Source organism: Sceloporus occidentalis, unplaced genomic scaffold (genome assembly GCF_023333645.1).
Source record: "Sceloporus occidentalis isolate IW3139 unplaced genomic scaffold, rSceOcc1.0.p SCAF_1, whole genome shotgun sequence".
NCBI lineage: Eukaryota > Metazoa > Chordata > Lepidosauria > Squamata > Phrynosomatidae > Sceloporus > Sceloporus occidentalis.
The window spans coordinates 265,998,620-266,015,047 of record NW_028316981.1 but is presented as its reverse complement, the minus strand read 5'-3'; the positions used below and the strand labels follow the sequence as shown (position 1 = coordinate 266,015,047).

Below are 16,428 nucleotides of genomic sequence, written 5' to 3'. Positions count from 1 at the left end.
ACCTCTGTTTTAAGGGTCTTTTAGAACCACTGCACAGCCTTGTTGATTGCAAAGGCCACCATGGGTAAGAGGTTTCTTGATCACTGCTCAGCTAGCCGCTCTGCTCTCAGGGTGACCAGGTGCAAAGAGAGCAATGACTGAGATTGCTTGTTTTGAATTTGCAGTAGAACAGTAAACCTGATATCAAGAAATAGGTGCTTGGGAGTACTATGGTTGTCACTGAAGAGGAAAGAGGGTGGTAGCTTGAAAAAGTCTGGCTACCACTGTATCAGATTATATCATCTTTTGTGCACATTATAACTATTTTACATGCATGAAAGTTTTATCATCTAAATATAAAAATAACTTAACAGAAAGTTAATAAGTTGACAGGAACACGAGAATAGCCATGCTGGGATTCAGACCACGAAACTATCTTGCCCATAGTGGCTCACAGAAATCACCAGCAGGACATGAGTGCAGTGTACAGATTGTATAACAGGTCTAACAAAACGTAAAGCTGGCATATGGAAGCATAATGCCAGATGATCTTAATCTACTGTTGGCTCCACAAAAGAAACATTTTTTTGTTCAAAATATTATTAAGATTGAATACATCGGGGTAATTTATTCAGACTGTCTTTTATCACCAAGTCCTGAAATATCTGACCATAAAAGCAGTTTATTATCAGAACCTGACATCAGCAGGAAAAAAATACATTTTCTTGCTCTGTGTGTGTGTGTGTGTGTGCGAGAGAGAGAGAGAGAGAGAGAGAGAGAGAGAATGAATTAGCATAGAAAATTCTAAGGTCTCCAAAGAAAAATGTGAACTTCATGCTCACTGCAGTATCACTGCCTGCAAATCTACTTATAAAATAAATGGTTTAGCTTTTTCAGCCCTACTGCTACTTCAGTTTCAGTGTGCTTTTTCCAGTTACAAACCTCCAGGGAAATGTGCTCCTCCACTTTATATCCAGTATGTTTCACTATGCCTTTCTTCATAGAATGATTACACTCTATGTTTCTTCCAAGCCTTCTAACTTTTAAAATTCTATGCTCAGTGTCTATGCTCATTTTAAAGGCTGGTTATTGGTGAAGTTTCTTTCTCCCTAAGGAAATCATAGTACATCGTCTAGTAAGAACTGTAGTGTATTTTCAAATACTCTTTAGTTTAATAGAAATAACACCTGCTAAAAATGCATTACTGCTTTGCAAATCAGAATAACAGGCACACCTTCCCTCAAAATACTGAAACATAAGTGATATGAAAAAGCATTAGCACAAATGTAAAAAAAAATCCAGCCATATATCTCAATCTGAGGGCACTAGGATCAAGAATTTATTCAACATTAATCTAACAATGTCTATCAAATATAAGAATAAAACTCTTTTAATACTTCACTTGCATACATTCATATTCAGATTTCAGAACATCCTCTTTAGCAATCAAATGTGCATTATTAAATGCGCAGTCTAGAAAGGAGTCTGAGATTGTACTGCTCTAAAAATAAGAAGTAGAAAAGTAAGAGTTGAACTGCTACTTTCAAAGAGCATCACTTTGATGACATTTCTTAGTTTCTAAGTAGCTTCCTATGAAAGCCACCAGGGTATTGAAAAGCTAAGTGTTGTATAAGTGACTACATTTAAAGAAAAGCTTTTCCTCCATAAAACTGGAAAGTACAAGATAGCTTTAAGAAACTAGAAAGTTTTTAATACAGGCTTTTATACAGATACAACTACTTCACATCTGTAGTAATATATGCATCTCAGCAGTCTGTCCACATATACGTTTAGTACAGAGCTGCCAAGGGAAACTGTACAGGAGCTTGAGTAAGCTCACATCATCCTAGCTCATGAAGGATGTACGCCTCCACATACACACCACGTGAATCCTATTTTTCTCCATTTCTTTTTGTCATCACGCTAAAATTCAAACTATAAACTTTGCTCCCAAATGACATCTAAGTGATATAACCTACATACTACATAACACCTATGAGCACAGCTGTCTACTACAGTATGCACCATGTCTCTGTTGCTTTTAGAAGTTCAATAATAAATCACGTTACATTAAAAGGTTTTAAATTACCATTCTTAGAAATTGCTAAATTTCTTTTCTTTTCTTGAAAAAAGCAGCTATAGGGGCCATCAATGTGTATGAAGATTGTTAAGGAAGGAGATTTAACTCTCCATTTCTGTTCTTCTCTGGGGGGTCCTCTTTTGGCTTTCACAGAAAGGTATGCAGATACTAAAGCTATACAGCAGAACTTTATAGTACTTAATTAGAAATTAGTTACACTGTATTCAGTGGGATATACTACCAATAAAGTCCATTTAGAACTTTAGCCTTAGTCGTGGAACTTGGTTACAGCGTGGTATAACATCCTTGAAATAAGGAATATAATATCAAGAGATCATATCTTAATGCTTTTGACCTAGGCTCAGTAGTTCACAGTTCTCTCAGGTGCAAGGGAGGCTGTCTTAGGATAGATAACTTCAGTTATTGAGCTGCACTTTCTATTTTATCCCTTTAAGACAGGGGTGATACCCATCTGACTCTCTTGCGATTGCAATTCCCAGAATTCATCACCATAGCTAGGCTAGGCTGCTAGGAGTCCACCATGTTCTAGAGGGCCACATAGTTCCTAGCCCTGCTTCGAAGCAGGTGGCTAATGGCTTTTTTTTCCCTCAGCAAAGGAGTGTTTCCAGCTGAAGAGTGTTCAAAATTTATTCTTATAGGCCAGACCTGGCTTTGTCTTTCTTTTTCTCAGAGCTTGGTAAGTTTTTTTTTAAAAAAATAATTTTCCCCCTTTACTTGCATTTAGGAAGTAATTACTGGTTAACATTTAATCTGTTTTACACTTCTCTTTCCATTGCATTTTTTTTAAAGGGAGAGAGACAGACAGACATAAGCATGACAAGAGAAAATAATAAAACCTGAACATTTCCAGCAATAGCAGCCGAAAATGCCCTTTAAAAGTCACAACTGACAGTAATTAGACACTGTTGTTACATTTACAAAGTAATTTCAATCTTATTTGTTTCATGCTTTTGAAATTTAATGGTTACACCCTCATTAACAAAAAACTAACTAGCTAAAGGTAGCGAGTAGCTTACTACTTTCAATTTCTGGGGGGTTTTGTTTCTTTTTTTACATTAAATGACCAATTGGGAGCTGAAAAATCCCAGGAGATGACTTCCTTAGAAAGTCAACAAGAAGACATATGTAAAGGTAGAAGCCTTTTCTGATGCGGTGTTAAGAGCTTTGGATAACCTCAAGGACTGCACAGCTTTTTCTGACTTCAAGTTGGAGGACTTCCCTAAAACACATCATTTGAAACTAGCTTGTTTAGATAGATAGGTAAATGATTTATTAAACTGATGCATCACTTTATGCTTTTAATATACAGATTTTCAGCGTATAACTCTGTATTTTTATACTGTGTTTTTATGTAAAAGTTAATTAAATACAAATATAAACATATTTGAGCGTAACCAAACAGTTATTTAAACAAAGATAATTACCGTATATACTCGACTATAAATTGACCTCATGTATAAGTTGAGGGCAGATTTTGGGGCCAAAATTATGGCTTTTGATATGACCTGTGGATAAACAACAACAAAGGGGCTTGTACCTAACAAAACTAGGAGAAAAAGAAAAAAGGAGGAGTTAGGTATTTTTGAAAACTAACACAATCTGTATGGATGATATCCAAAGTATTTATCTGCTATTTCAATATCACAAAACAAAATCAAGTAGCATAAAAATTACAACATCCATAAAAGAAACATATAATACATACAGTGGTGCCTCGGGTTACGAAATTAATTCGTTCCGCTGTCAATTTCGTAACCCGAAAGGCTTTCGCAAGCCGAATCCCCATAGGCGCTAATGGGGAAAAGCCGCGATTTGGTGTAAAATAGCGCCGAAAAGCACCAAAAGTTTTTTCGTAACCCGAAAAAACTTTCTTAACCCGAAACAGTTTTTTTAAATTAATTTTTTTCGTATCCTGAAAATTTCGTAAGCTGGGTAATTCGTATCCCGAGGTACCACTGTATAATAAGGACTGAGGTCCTGTGATCTTTATATAGTCACCAATCTCCTGGAGAGAAGTTGGTGATTTCCTTGTACTTTGATTATTCCACACATTGTTTTGTGATATTAGTGATACTGCCACTGATGAAGACTTTATGTCAAAACACATTTGGCTGCTGATTATACTGGAGTGGAATCAAGAACATTCTACTTGAAAACTGTATTGGAGTGTAACCAGAGAACAGTCAAGTCTCTGGATACAGGTTTGTTTCTTCAAGGACTTTTATAATTAAAGCTACTAATTATCATTTCTTAAAGATCACAGGGCCTCAGTCCTTATTTTATGTATTCTATGTTTCTTTTATGGATGCTGTAATTTTTATGCTACTTGATTTTGTTTTGTGATATTGAAATAGCAGATAAATACTTTGGATATCATCCATACAGGTTGTGTTAGTTTTCAAAAATGACCTGTGAATAAGTCAAGGGTAAAACTTAGGGGCATGTAAAAAAGTATGTAAAGAATGAAGCAAAGGGAAACAATGCCAAACAATTTACACAATTCACACAGTTCAAACAGACATCACTGTTTGTGTTCACACTAAAGGCTGGATGGATGAGAGAATAGAGGGGAATCAGTGCTTCCAAGACAGATTAAGCTCTTGCCTTTCATCAGAGGCTGGTTCCTTTTTGTTTTGTTTTTTGGTAAGAGTTAGAGCATGGTACTTGACCCGTGGATAAGTCAACTCAGGTTTTTGGGATCAATTTTTGGACTAAAATGTCTAGACTTATGGTATATACTCATGGACAAGTCGACCTTATGTATAAGTCGAGGGAAGGTTTCAGGTTCAAAATCTTGGATTTTGATATGACCTGTGGATAAGTTGAGGGTAAAACTTAGGGGGCTATAAGGAAGGATGGAAAGGGGGAAATACTACTTCTGTCCCTCCTTCTCCTTCTCTGGACCACTCCCAACCAACTCCCAGGTGCTGGAGGAGAGGTTTTAACATCGGATTGAGAAAGGAAGCAAGTGGTTTAAATGGAGATTTTTTCCATAGGAAGCAAAGTCTTGTAAAATGGACTGGAGAGATAGTTTTAAATGGAGAGGGGATTTTTGTTTTTATAGGAGGCCAGGACTTGCAAAACGGACCACAGAGAGAAGCAAGTGGATTTAAATGGAGAGGTTTTTTTCCATAGGAAGCCAGGGCTTGCAAAACAGACCAGAGAGAAAAGCAAGTGGGTTTAAATGGAGAAGTTTTTCCATTGGAAACCAGAGCCTGCAAAACAGACCAGAGAGAGAAGCAAGTGGGTTTAAATGGAAAGGTTTTTCCATAGGAAGCCAGGTCTTGCAAAACGGACCAGAGAGAGAAGCAAGTCGGTTTAAATGGAGATGTTTTCCCATAGGAAGCCAGGGCTTGCAAAACAGACCAGAGAGAGAAGCAAGTGGATTTAAATGGAGAGGTTTTACCATAGGAAGCCAGGGCTTGCAAGATGGACCAGAGAGGGAAGCAAGTGGATTTAAATGGAGAGATGTTTCCATAGAAAGCCAGGGCTTGCAAAACAGACTGGAGGGGGAAGGAATTGGTGTTCAGTGGAGATTCGGGCATCAGGCTTGCTTGCTTTAGGACCTTTCTAAGCACTACTAACATATTGACCCTTATATGAGGGTCAATTCTGGAGCATAAATTTCTCAACTTATAGTCGAGTATATACGGTATAAATGAGTATATACAGTAGTTTAAACTTTGCAGGAGAACATGAACACACTGAAAGATGACATTCCAAAGCACACTGACTTCCACTATTGCTGCTGCCATGCTGCAAAAATAAAGCAGTTTGACATCACTTCAGCCTCTATGGCTCAACACTATGGAATCCTGGGATTTGTAGTTTGTTGTAGCACCAGAGCCCTCTGACAAGGAAGGTTAAATATCTCACAAAGCTACAAATTCCAGAATTTCATAGCATTGAATCATGGAAGTTAAAGTGATATCAAACTGCTTTATTTTGCAGTGTGCATACATCCAATGTTACAAAAGTATGACTATATATAATATCTAAAACCAAGTATGACAAAAGCCATTCAGGATGTTGGGACAAATCTGAGATTTACATGGTTGGAATTCTTAAGTGAGCGAGCAGCAGCACAGGGATATCTCAAAACAAAATAATTTAATTTGATCCAACAGATCTCTATTCCATTGTATTTACTGAAATATTTGATTGCTGTCTTGACTTCCAAAGACTTTCTCATTTATTTCAGCTACACATTTACAAAGACAAACATAGCTATGGTTCATCGCAACTCTAAACAAATCCCATTCAAGTTAGTAAGACTGGAATTCAATTGTTCTTGAATGCACTAAACTGCAATTTCTACTGACATTACTAGGTTATTTACTAACCAATACGTTAAAGATAAATTGAATAAGGTTTTGCATTCTCAGTTAACTGACTTCCTATTTTTAGAATGACCTAAGGACAAAACGTTGTGGCATAAATTGTGTATTTGGGAACATCAGATAAAAACAGAAGCTATCAGATTAATTCATTGTACCATTTCTATTTGGCTTCATAAAATATGTATTACTTACTTTCATTAAAAGCATATTCAAATCCTTCAAGAGTATCAGGAAACTCAAGTGGTGGCTCATCTTTTTTCATCAGTTCATCCAGGTCTATTCTAGACAACAAGTCTGGAAAAAAAAAGGAGGGGGGGATTGTCTTTCTGTAGATTTCATATGTAAACATAATTAATTTTCTTAAGAAAAAAGCAATGTCTTCTAAAATGCACTGAAAGAGGACCAGTAATTATACAGTTTTGGTCTGCTTAAACTAACAGTTCCTTTTAGATTAAGTAGGTTATTAATTGATCACTGACAAGATTCTATATATGCAGGGGAACATCTGTGCATATATATTGCCCTGAATCATAATTCCTAAGAAGAGTGCAGTTCAGGATTTTACACAGCCAGTCATGTCCTCCCTCCCTCCCATCCCTGTCCTCCTCACTTTCCAACCCAACCAGCAGTAACATTCTGTTGGCTACAGAGCATACTCTGCCCTCACTGCACTGTTTTTATGGGAAGGGGAGGAGTACCCTTTGGATGATTGTATTTTAATTGTCTCCTGAAAATCTTGGAAACTTTCCCTCCAAACATGCTGTTCTCTCTCTCCACAACAGCTTGGCTTGACTCCATTTCTCTCAGCATTTCTGGTTTGGTTCCAATTCCGTCAGTTAAGATTCTATGCTCAAAAGTAACTCAGATATTGATCATAGCAATAGTTTAAAAAAGAAAACATCCAACACACTCTGTAAGTAGGAGCCCCACATATAGCACCCACAATTTGCAAGTAAAAGCTTGAGTCATCTGGTCTGAGAATACCAGTGCTTGTGACTACCAGTTTCCAGATGGTGTCTTCTCCAATCTGGTGTCCACTCAAAGGTTTAGACTACAATCCTCCTCAGCCCAAACTGCTGCTGTGAAGAATTATGGAACTACTGTATGGAAGGGCCAAGTTCCTGATACAAGACATACTGTAGTTTTTTGCTGTGAGTGTAGTCATGCATTCTGTTTGGAAGCAGATGTGAAATAGATTCTGTGCTGTTTCTGTCATTTTACACAATCATCCATTGGCTGGTTCCTCTTCTACTCATGAATTAATCCAGAAATACAATATACTTAAATGTAATAGTCTTGATGAAGTTTCCCCTAGAATAAGTATTTTCTCGATTTGCACAGAAAAACCTGAACATTTGCTACTTAAGAAGAATTCTATGCACACAAAGCCTCAAAAAATACCCATAGTCTTTACCAAGAGAAAAAGGTCAAAGAGTAATAATGCAAATTATATATGTCACAGCATTTTAATTAGGAAATGACTATAGGAAACCAGCTGAAACCAAAAGAGAAAAAGAAAGAAAGAAAGAAATCTCGCTGAGAGATCCGGGAATTCAGTCATCCTATGCTTGAGAGAAGGGAACAGCCCCATGTACTGTCACATGAATACTACATTGTTTCCAAAGGACAAACTGTTTATTGTACAGTTATCCCATTTTATCTCATAATCCCTCTCTAAGGGAGATTAGAAGATGAGCCAAAACTAACAAAATGAATTTCAACAAGGAGAAATGTAGGTACTATACTTACTCAGAAAATATTGATATGTACAGGAATAGGATGGGAGACACCTGGTTTGACAAAACTACATGTGAAAGGAATCTAGGAGTCACAAGTTAAACATGAGCCAAGAGTGTGATGCAGCAGCTAAAAACATAGCCAATGCAATCTAGCCTCTAGCAATAGAAGTATAGTGTCTAGATTGAGGGAAGTAACTCCATTCTGGTTTGATCAGATCTCACCTGGAATACCATATCTGCTTCTAGGCACCACAATTCAAACAGGATGTTGACAAGCTGGAGCATCTACAGAGAAGTGTGACTAAAATGGTGAATGGTCTGGAAACCATGCCCTATGAGGTATGTTTACCCTGGAGAAGAGAAGGTTAAGAGGTGGCATGATAGCCCTGTTTAAATATTTGAAAGAATGTCATACTTTGTTTTGTTTTCTGCTACTCCAGAGAAACGGATTCAAACTAAAGGAAAAGAGATTCTACCTGAACATTAGGAAAAACCTCCTGATAGTAAGAGCTATTCAGCATTGGAATATGCTGAATCGTAATGGAGCCTCATCTTTGGAGGTTTTTAAACAGAGGCTGAATGGCCATCTTCAGGGATGCATTGACTGTTTATTTCCACATGGCAAGGGGCTGGACTGGATGGCCCCTGTGGTATCTTCCAACTTTATGATTCTATGATTCAATGAAAGTGGAGAGAAAGGAAGAAATCAGCTTAGCCTTCATCATCAGGTATCCTCAGCACACTTAAAAAGCATTGATTTACATGTTTGGCCTCCAGAAATCATAGGGAAAATGGAGGCAGGGTAGAAAAAACACCCCTGGAAACATTTTAGAAAAAATATCAAGTGGTCTCTGGAAAGCTATCTGACCTAGTTGTTTCATTTTATGTGTACATAGTGTTAATTTGGGACAAAAGGTTTGCTGAAACTGCTATTTTTTTTTCTGGTGCAAAAGCCTCTCTCTATTCTTTCTATGTTATTTCTGCCTCTGGTAACAAATTTTCTGTTAAAGAAGTAATGTCCAGGAGCACATCTACTTTGTTGACTAAGATATCTACTATATTAGACTAATAGTTATGGAAATATATAGCAGAGTATATACATAATACAAAGAAACAATAGTGCCTGGTTGCATGCACCTTGGCGCTTTGTTGTTGTTGTTGCTTTGTTGTTTTGTCAGGCAATTACAGAAACATATTTTAGTGGTTTCCAAAGGCTGGTTCTGTCCTAACATATTCCATTGCATTTTTAAAATTATTTCACTTAACACAAATCCAACAGTTTTTTCTAGGAAAATTCTGGGAACAGTATATTAATTTATAGCCAGATGCTGCTTATTGATTTCTCACCTTTAAAAATTTCACAGAAACCTGTGATAACAGGGTCAGAAACAATTGACAGACACAACCACAAAAGTGCACTAGTAAGAATAAACTTTCCAAATTTTCACACAAAATTTCAAGAAAACTGGAAAGTATAAATTATTTATCTTCTTATCAAACCTAAATTTACACACACACACACACACACAGAGAGAGAGAGAGAGAGAGCGCACATACACCTGAACACATACCCTGCAGAATGCAGATACATAAGATTGCATTGTTTGGTATTTGTTTCTACAAAAACACAATCAAACACTAGCAACAAAACTCAGCTACTACACAGTCAGATATTTCAGCATAATTTAGCTTGTCAGCCATGCAAAAAGAAAGCTATAACTGCAAACATCAGGACTGTAGTAAAGAAATCACAATTGTATGAAGAAAAACTCATGTTTTAGAGGAAAAGGCTCAGAAAACGAGTATCTTTTCTAATCTAAGCAACTGAATAGCAATAAACATGGCCATAAAATTCATAAAGATCAACTCTATAACATTCTATGTAACCACAGGAAAGGCATTTATAAACACTTTATCTAGGACCACTGAATGAGTAGAATTTGCTTCCAGAGATGTGGGTTTTCCTCAAAAAGTAGTGCTTTAAACAACATTATCTGATTTAGCATGTTTGTTTTAAATGTTATATTCAAACACATTCAAAGCTCTATGTGGAATTTTTTAACTGAAATATTTGCACCAGTGTAAAGGGAATACCATTTTCTTTCTTTCTTATATTTAAGGAAAAATTGGCTACATCTGAAAGAATACTTCTTTTAAGACACATTCTTAAAGATATACACTGATATATCTTATGTCATACCTTATATACCTTAGCTTAAGAGCCAGTGTGCTATAGTGGTTTGAGCACTGGACTATGACTCTGGAGACCAGGGTTTGAATTCCTGCTCGGTCATGGAAACCCTCGAAATGACCTAGGGCAAGTCACACTTTTTCAGCCTCGGAAGAAGGCAATGGCAAAAACCTCTCTGAACAGATCTTGTGTAGAAAACTCTCCAGCTTCATTCATTCAGTCTCTGAACTACTAATCAGTCCCATTTCAAACAGAGTAAATTTTGTTCAGTACAACTAGTTGAACAATGTGTTCCACTAAAAGATGGATATAAGTCTGAGTACAGACAATTTACCACATTTTATTGTAACTGCTTGTATTTATGACTGATTTAGAAGTAAGAGAGTTTACAAAATAGAAAAAAGCTTAGCAGTGCCTTCATTTCTTAATCTGTTCCTTTGCGTACTAGGGTCTTTCAGTGTTTGTTTTCTTAGAAGAATAGCTGGATGTTCTTATCTCCTTGGAAGAATAGCTAGGTATTCATATCCTATATTTAGCCTATCAAACGTGATTAAAGGAAGTACAATAGCCCAAATAACTATGGATAAATGTATTCAGGAGTAGCTGTGTTAGCCATGCAGTAAAATACAACAAAAATTAAAAATACACAAAACAGTGATAACTTTATTGAACAACCAAAATGCAGAAAAAGCATGCAAGCTTCTGAAGCTTCACAGGCTTCTGTTAAAATCATACAGGTTACAAAAAGTGACAATGTTAGAGTCACAAGCCTATATTTGGTTTCAGAAGTTACTCCTGTTGTCAGTTAGGATGATCTGGAGGGATCTCAATGCAAGCAGATGCCACCCTCCTTCTTGGCCATGAGGAGGATAAGGTTCAAAGGATGATAAAAGACAGGTAAAAAATCAGCTCCATTAGCAACAAAAAAAGTAACTTCCCTTGGGATCCAGGCTGTCCCTGTCCTGTGTGAAACTAACTACCCCCTTTTTAGGCAGAGAACACTAAAGTTTTTGTGGGTTTTTCGGGCTATGTGGCCATGTTCCAGATGAGTTTCTTCCTGATGTTTCGCCAGCATCTGTGGCTGGCATCTTCAGAGAACACTAAATTTCTCAAGAAGTCACTCTGTACTTTTACATCTGAGAAAACGTTTAGGTGCTGTATACCTAATTTAACTGATGACAGAAGTAAGATATGAGACAAAAATGTAGGCTTGTGACTCTAATGTCACTTTTCTTATGATTTATAACATCTCTGTCTGATGAAGAAGCCAGTGAAGCTTCAAAAGCTTGCATACTGTGTTCTGTGCATCTTGGTTGGCCAATAAAGGTACTGCTGTTTTGTGGTGTTTGGGTTTTGCTGTACATGGATAAATGTGAGTGTGTGTCTTAAGGTGTGAAAAAATTTCTATGAAAAAATATAGCACTAGAAAATTTTCAACCATACATCTCTATCTCATTTCATGTAAAAATGAATGGTTCCATGCAGCAAATGTTACAGTAAGTATAAAGATTACTTTTCTGAATCATTGTTTAACTGATTTATCAGGGTAAGATATGCCACTGAAAATGCTAGCAAGTCTTTATCTGAAACTGCACCTTCTTAATTCTGAACTCATAAGACCACAGAAAATGGTACACAAATATACATTGAAATAGGTTTTCCAACTGTTTCAAATGTGGGTTTGTTCATTTAACTGTACATTTTCAAATATTTCTGTCTTTTGCATAGGATGCAAAAGGTGAAGAAAAGATGCTGTATAAAAGAAAATATATACGATGTCGGCATGACACAGGAACCATATCCTTCTCACATTCACAGATTACATTTCCAGACCAAGTATTTAAAGATTCTACATACTGAAATATTTGGAAGTACATTCCAAATATCAAGTCCTAACAATCCTCCTTGTTTAGTAACTAGTTTATTCCTCATTCTGAAAGACAAAATATTGCATCTATAGTCTCATTTCAATTTCCCCCTCAAATGTAGTCTCCAGACTATTTGTCCACTGTTTTCTTCTCCATAGAAGAGAACATGAAACCCTGAAAAAAACTCATTGCAGCCATGAATAGTGGTTGTACTCATCTGCACTTGCTCACCTGTTTTACTAACCACAAAATTATAGCTCATCAGAACACAGTGTACGAAGTGCCTATGGGGAAGTTCCAAATTAATGTGTACCCTTTAATGCTGTAGTCTTCTCTTTTTCATCAGGACCTCCCTGTTGAAGTTGTGCCATGCTTATCCAAATTCTCAGCCAGATGAAAGTAAAAGAAGAAACATGCATCAATCCTGAGGGGATGCGCTGAAAAAAGCAAATAAAGTTTGGAATGGTGGGTTTAGTATAATTTCAGAATTCTTGAAAATAACCACTGAAAAGTGAACCTTGCATAGAAAAATAAAGTACTGGAAGTTGGAGGTCTATACCCTATATTTAAAACCATCAGGCCTTTTTCAGGTATGTAATATACCCTGTGAACACATCCCAGATTTACAGAATTCAGGTTATGTTCCCCTAATAGCCTTTAGCTCAGAATTCTTAGTCTTATTTTTGCATTCTTGATTCATCTTTTAAAATTTAAATAATCTCTTTTGCATTCAGCTCCACCTTGTCAACAGTCCAAGCTGGAACTTCTCACTGAGAAGACTGAGAAGATTAAAGTGAATTTCCATCCTCATTTCTTTCCTTCCACTGTATGTCTACATCCCCTTGTCTCTAAGCTGGTTTTGTTTCTCCATTTCTCAAACCTGTCAACCTCAGACCATACATAGCCTGAGAAATAAAGTCACGGATTCAACCATCCACAAGTTGAAAATATTCCAAACAGATATACACTTGTCCCTCCATATTCACTATGGTTAGGGGCACAAGAATATGGAAAAACCTCCAGTAACAAAAACACCATGTTTTTACCTCAGAGGATACTACCTCTCTGGGAATCTCTAGATCTTTCAGTGCAACATTTAGTTAAAGTTGACCACAGAGTTGTACTGGGGGACCTAGATACTTATAGAGAGAGCATATTAATCAAATCCATGAGTAATCAAATCCGCAAATATGGAGGGATGAGTGTAAATTTCAAAAAGCAAACCTTGATTTTGCTATTTTACATAAAGGAGACCAACCATTTCACTGCACCATTGTATTGAATAGGACTTAAGCATCCACAAATTTTGGTACTGGGGGCCAGGGGGGGAACCCTGGACCTAAACCCCAGCAGATACTACAGGTAAAAAAGCCAGAGTCTTAACTGGAGTTGGTTACAGGAAATTTGCAATTCCCTGCTATGACAGCTCCACAGGCTACCAATCTGTTTCCATACTGTTGGCAATGACTTATAAAGCCCTATATGGCTTAGGTTCAGGCAATTTGACAGACTATATCTCCCTGTATGAATCCGCCCTGGCCCTGAAATCCTCAAGAAAGGCCCTTCTCTTAGTAGATTACCACACGACACACTTATAGCACTGCTATTCCACTGTAACTGCTCTGGCTGCCTCCTGTTGCATTCTGGGATTTGTAGTTTAAGGAGGGCCATTTAGAATTCTCAGTCAGGGAATTCTTAGGCCTCACTGAAGTACAAGCCTCAGAATGCGACAGGAGGCAGCCAGAGCCATAAAAGTGGAAGCAGCAGCATAAGAGTGTAGTGAGGTCAGTCACAGATGTTGCTGGACATGATGACATGGCCTGTTTGGAGACTGCCTTAGCCTTTGGAACTCCCTCCTTAGAGAGGCTAGAAGAGCACCACATCATGCAGTGATTGCCTATGGGCAGAGGGATAAACTAAGGTGAAACTGTGGTAGATAGATAGATAGAAGCAATATATATCAAAGTATACAATGTTTGATTTCATAATAGAAAAAGAAGGGTTCATTTTGGTCAGTTGAAAGAAGAGTAATTGGAGAATAGTGGCTAAGGTATATAAGATATATATGTGTGTGGTATATATATATATATATCTATATCTTATATATACTACACACACACATATAAGATATAGATGTGTGTATGTGTGGTATATGTAAGATATATATAGATATAGATATATCTTATATACATCATATATATATATATATATATATGATGTATATAAGACATATATGAGAGTGTGTGTGTGTGTGTGTGACAAATTAAGCAGCAGTAATTAATACTGTAACCAGTAATATGGAATGCTGTCTCCCTGAACAAGAGTGTCTGCAACTTGGCCTTATATATAAACATATTTCTTTCATATAGTATGGTGCAATATGATTGTCAGTGATGCTTTAACCACGTGTTGTTTGTTGTTGTTGTTGTTGTTGTAAGATTTTTCTTTTTATTTGAGCCTCTACTATAAATAAATGTTAAATAACAATAATAACAATGACAAGAGCCTCCTTCCTTCCTTCCCCAGGAGAGCCGTTCTGGAAGCGATGGAGCTATAGCACGTGAAAGTGGCGTGGGAGTGCATTACTATTTCTGCAGTGTGTGTGTGTGTGTGTCAAGGGCCCTGGGCCGGGGGGAGTCCTGCGCGCGCGTGGCCCCTCGCCTCAACCGTCGCCCAGCGGACGCCTGAGTGAGTGACGTACCTGCGGCCCTCTGCCCTGAGAAGGGGCGGGGCCAAGGCTGGTTACCTGGAGACGCGCTGCCGCCGCCGCCGCCGCTTCTCCCCCGGCTCTGTTCTGTTGCCCCTCACTCAGCGCCCTGGCCAGGAGTATTTTTCGAGTTCCACTTCCGGGCCCGGGAAAGGTGACGTCACGCCGCGCCCTCCGCCCAACTCTGAAAGAGGCGCCTACGTCGTCGCTGTCAATAGAAGTCCGGGCGGAAGCGCCGGAAAGGCCCTCATGGGTTGAAACAGAGCATGCGCGAACCGTCGGAATAAAACGACGGTTGTTGGAGTCAGCGCTGGGCGGGGATTCTGGAGAGGAGCAGCGTTATGCTCCTCCCGCTCACACTCTCAGACTCTCTCAGGGGAAAGGGAAGGGGAAGGCACAGCGCCGCTGGAGAGAGAGAGAGAGAGAGAGAGCTCGCCAAGGAAGCCCCACGAGAGGGGCGCCATGAGTCCGATAGTGAGGTTGCTGGTGGTTGTTTTTGTTCTTGTTATTATATGAGGTATATATATATATATATATATATACACACACGCGCGCGATACAGCATGATACAATATTAATATTAATAATAATGTTAATATATACATATATACACATTATAATATATGACTATTATTATATCAATAATATATTGATATATTGATATCAATAATATATTGATATTATTAAGGTTCGCCTTAAGATCGACATAGATAGATTATACTGTATTATTATTATTGTTATTATACCAATAATGTGTGTACGTGAACTACAGCATGATACAATATAATAATAATAATAATAATAAATTGTAATAAATAATAATAATTATATTAATAATATTATATAGTGTTTGCGTTAAGGGTGCCATAAGTAGATAGGTTATCATGCTGTATTATTATTATTATATGTTATTATACCAATCATGTATATACAGTATGTGGACTACAGCATGATACAATATAATAATAATGAATTGTAATATATATATATATGTGTGTGTGTGTGTATATAAAGGTTTGCCTTAAGTTCACCATAAGTCTGATGTATTATGCCATATTATTATTATTATTATTATTATGTACACAGAATAAAGCAAGATGCAATATAATTATAATAATAATAAATTGTAATTTATATACAGACCAGCAAAAGGGCCCAAGCTCGACTCAGGCTTGCATCCTTCCGAGGAGGGAGCTAAAATGAGTACCCAGACTGTTGGGGGCAAATTAGCTTACTTGCTAATTTAGCTTACTTGCTGTTCACCGCTATGATCTTTGGAATAGCGGTATATAAATAAAACAAATTATTATTATTATTTATTATATATATATATATGTATAATATATATTACTGTAATTTATTATTATTATTATTATTATTATTATATCAATAATGTATATACATGGATTACAGCATTGTACAATATAATAATAATAATAAATGTTAATAGATATATGTACTTTATAATATATTATTATAATTATTATTATATCAATATATTGT

General features: G+C 37.1%; 1 protein-coding gene across 9 annotated transcripts in view; it reads right to left on the bottom strand.

The window, feature by feature from the left end:
- The window catches only part of LOC149323845 (cotranscriptional regulator ARB2A), a 313,183-nt gene extending 298,089 nt beyond the window's left edge, over nt 1-15,094 (bottom strand). For 3 of the 9 annotated variants that reach the window (XM_089493226.1, XM_089493237.1, XM_089493246.1), the window contains exons 1-3: nt 14,920-15,093; nt 12,532-12,655; nt 6,613-6,714 (exon numbers count right to left, since the gene is read on the bottom strand). In XM_089493226.1, the coding sequence (XP_089349352.1) occupies nt 6,613-6,714; nt 12,532-12,637 (208 nt within the window). In that variant the 5' untranslated portion in view covers nt 12,638-12,655; nt 14,920-15,093. Of the gene's footprint in view, nt 1-6,612; nt 6,715-12,449; nt 12,656-14,919 lie in introns of those variants that run through there. The other 6 variants (XM_089493210.1, XM_089493256.1, XM_089493218.1 and 3 more) reach the window with 5 other exon arrangements.
- Nucleotides 15,095-16,428: the final 1,334 nt, after the last annotated feature.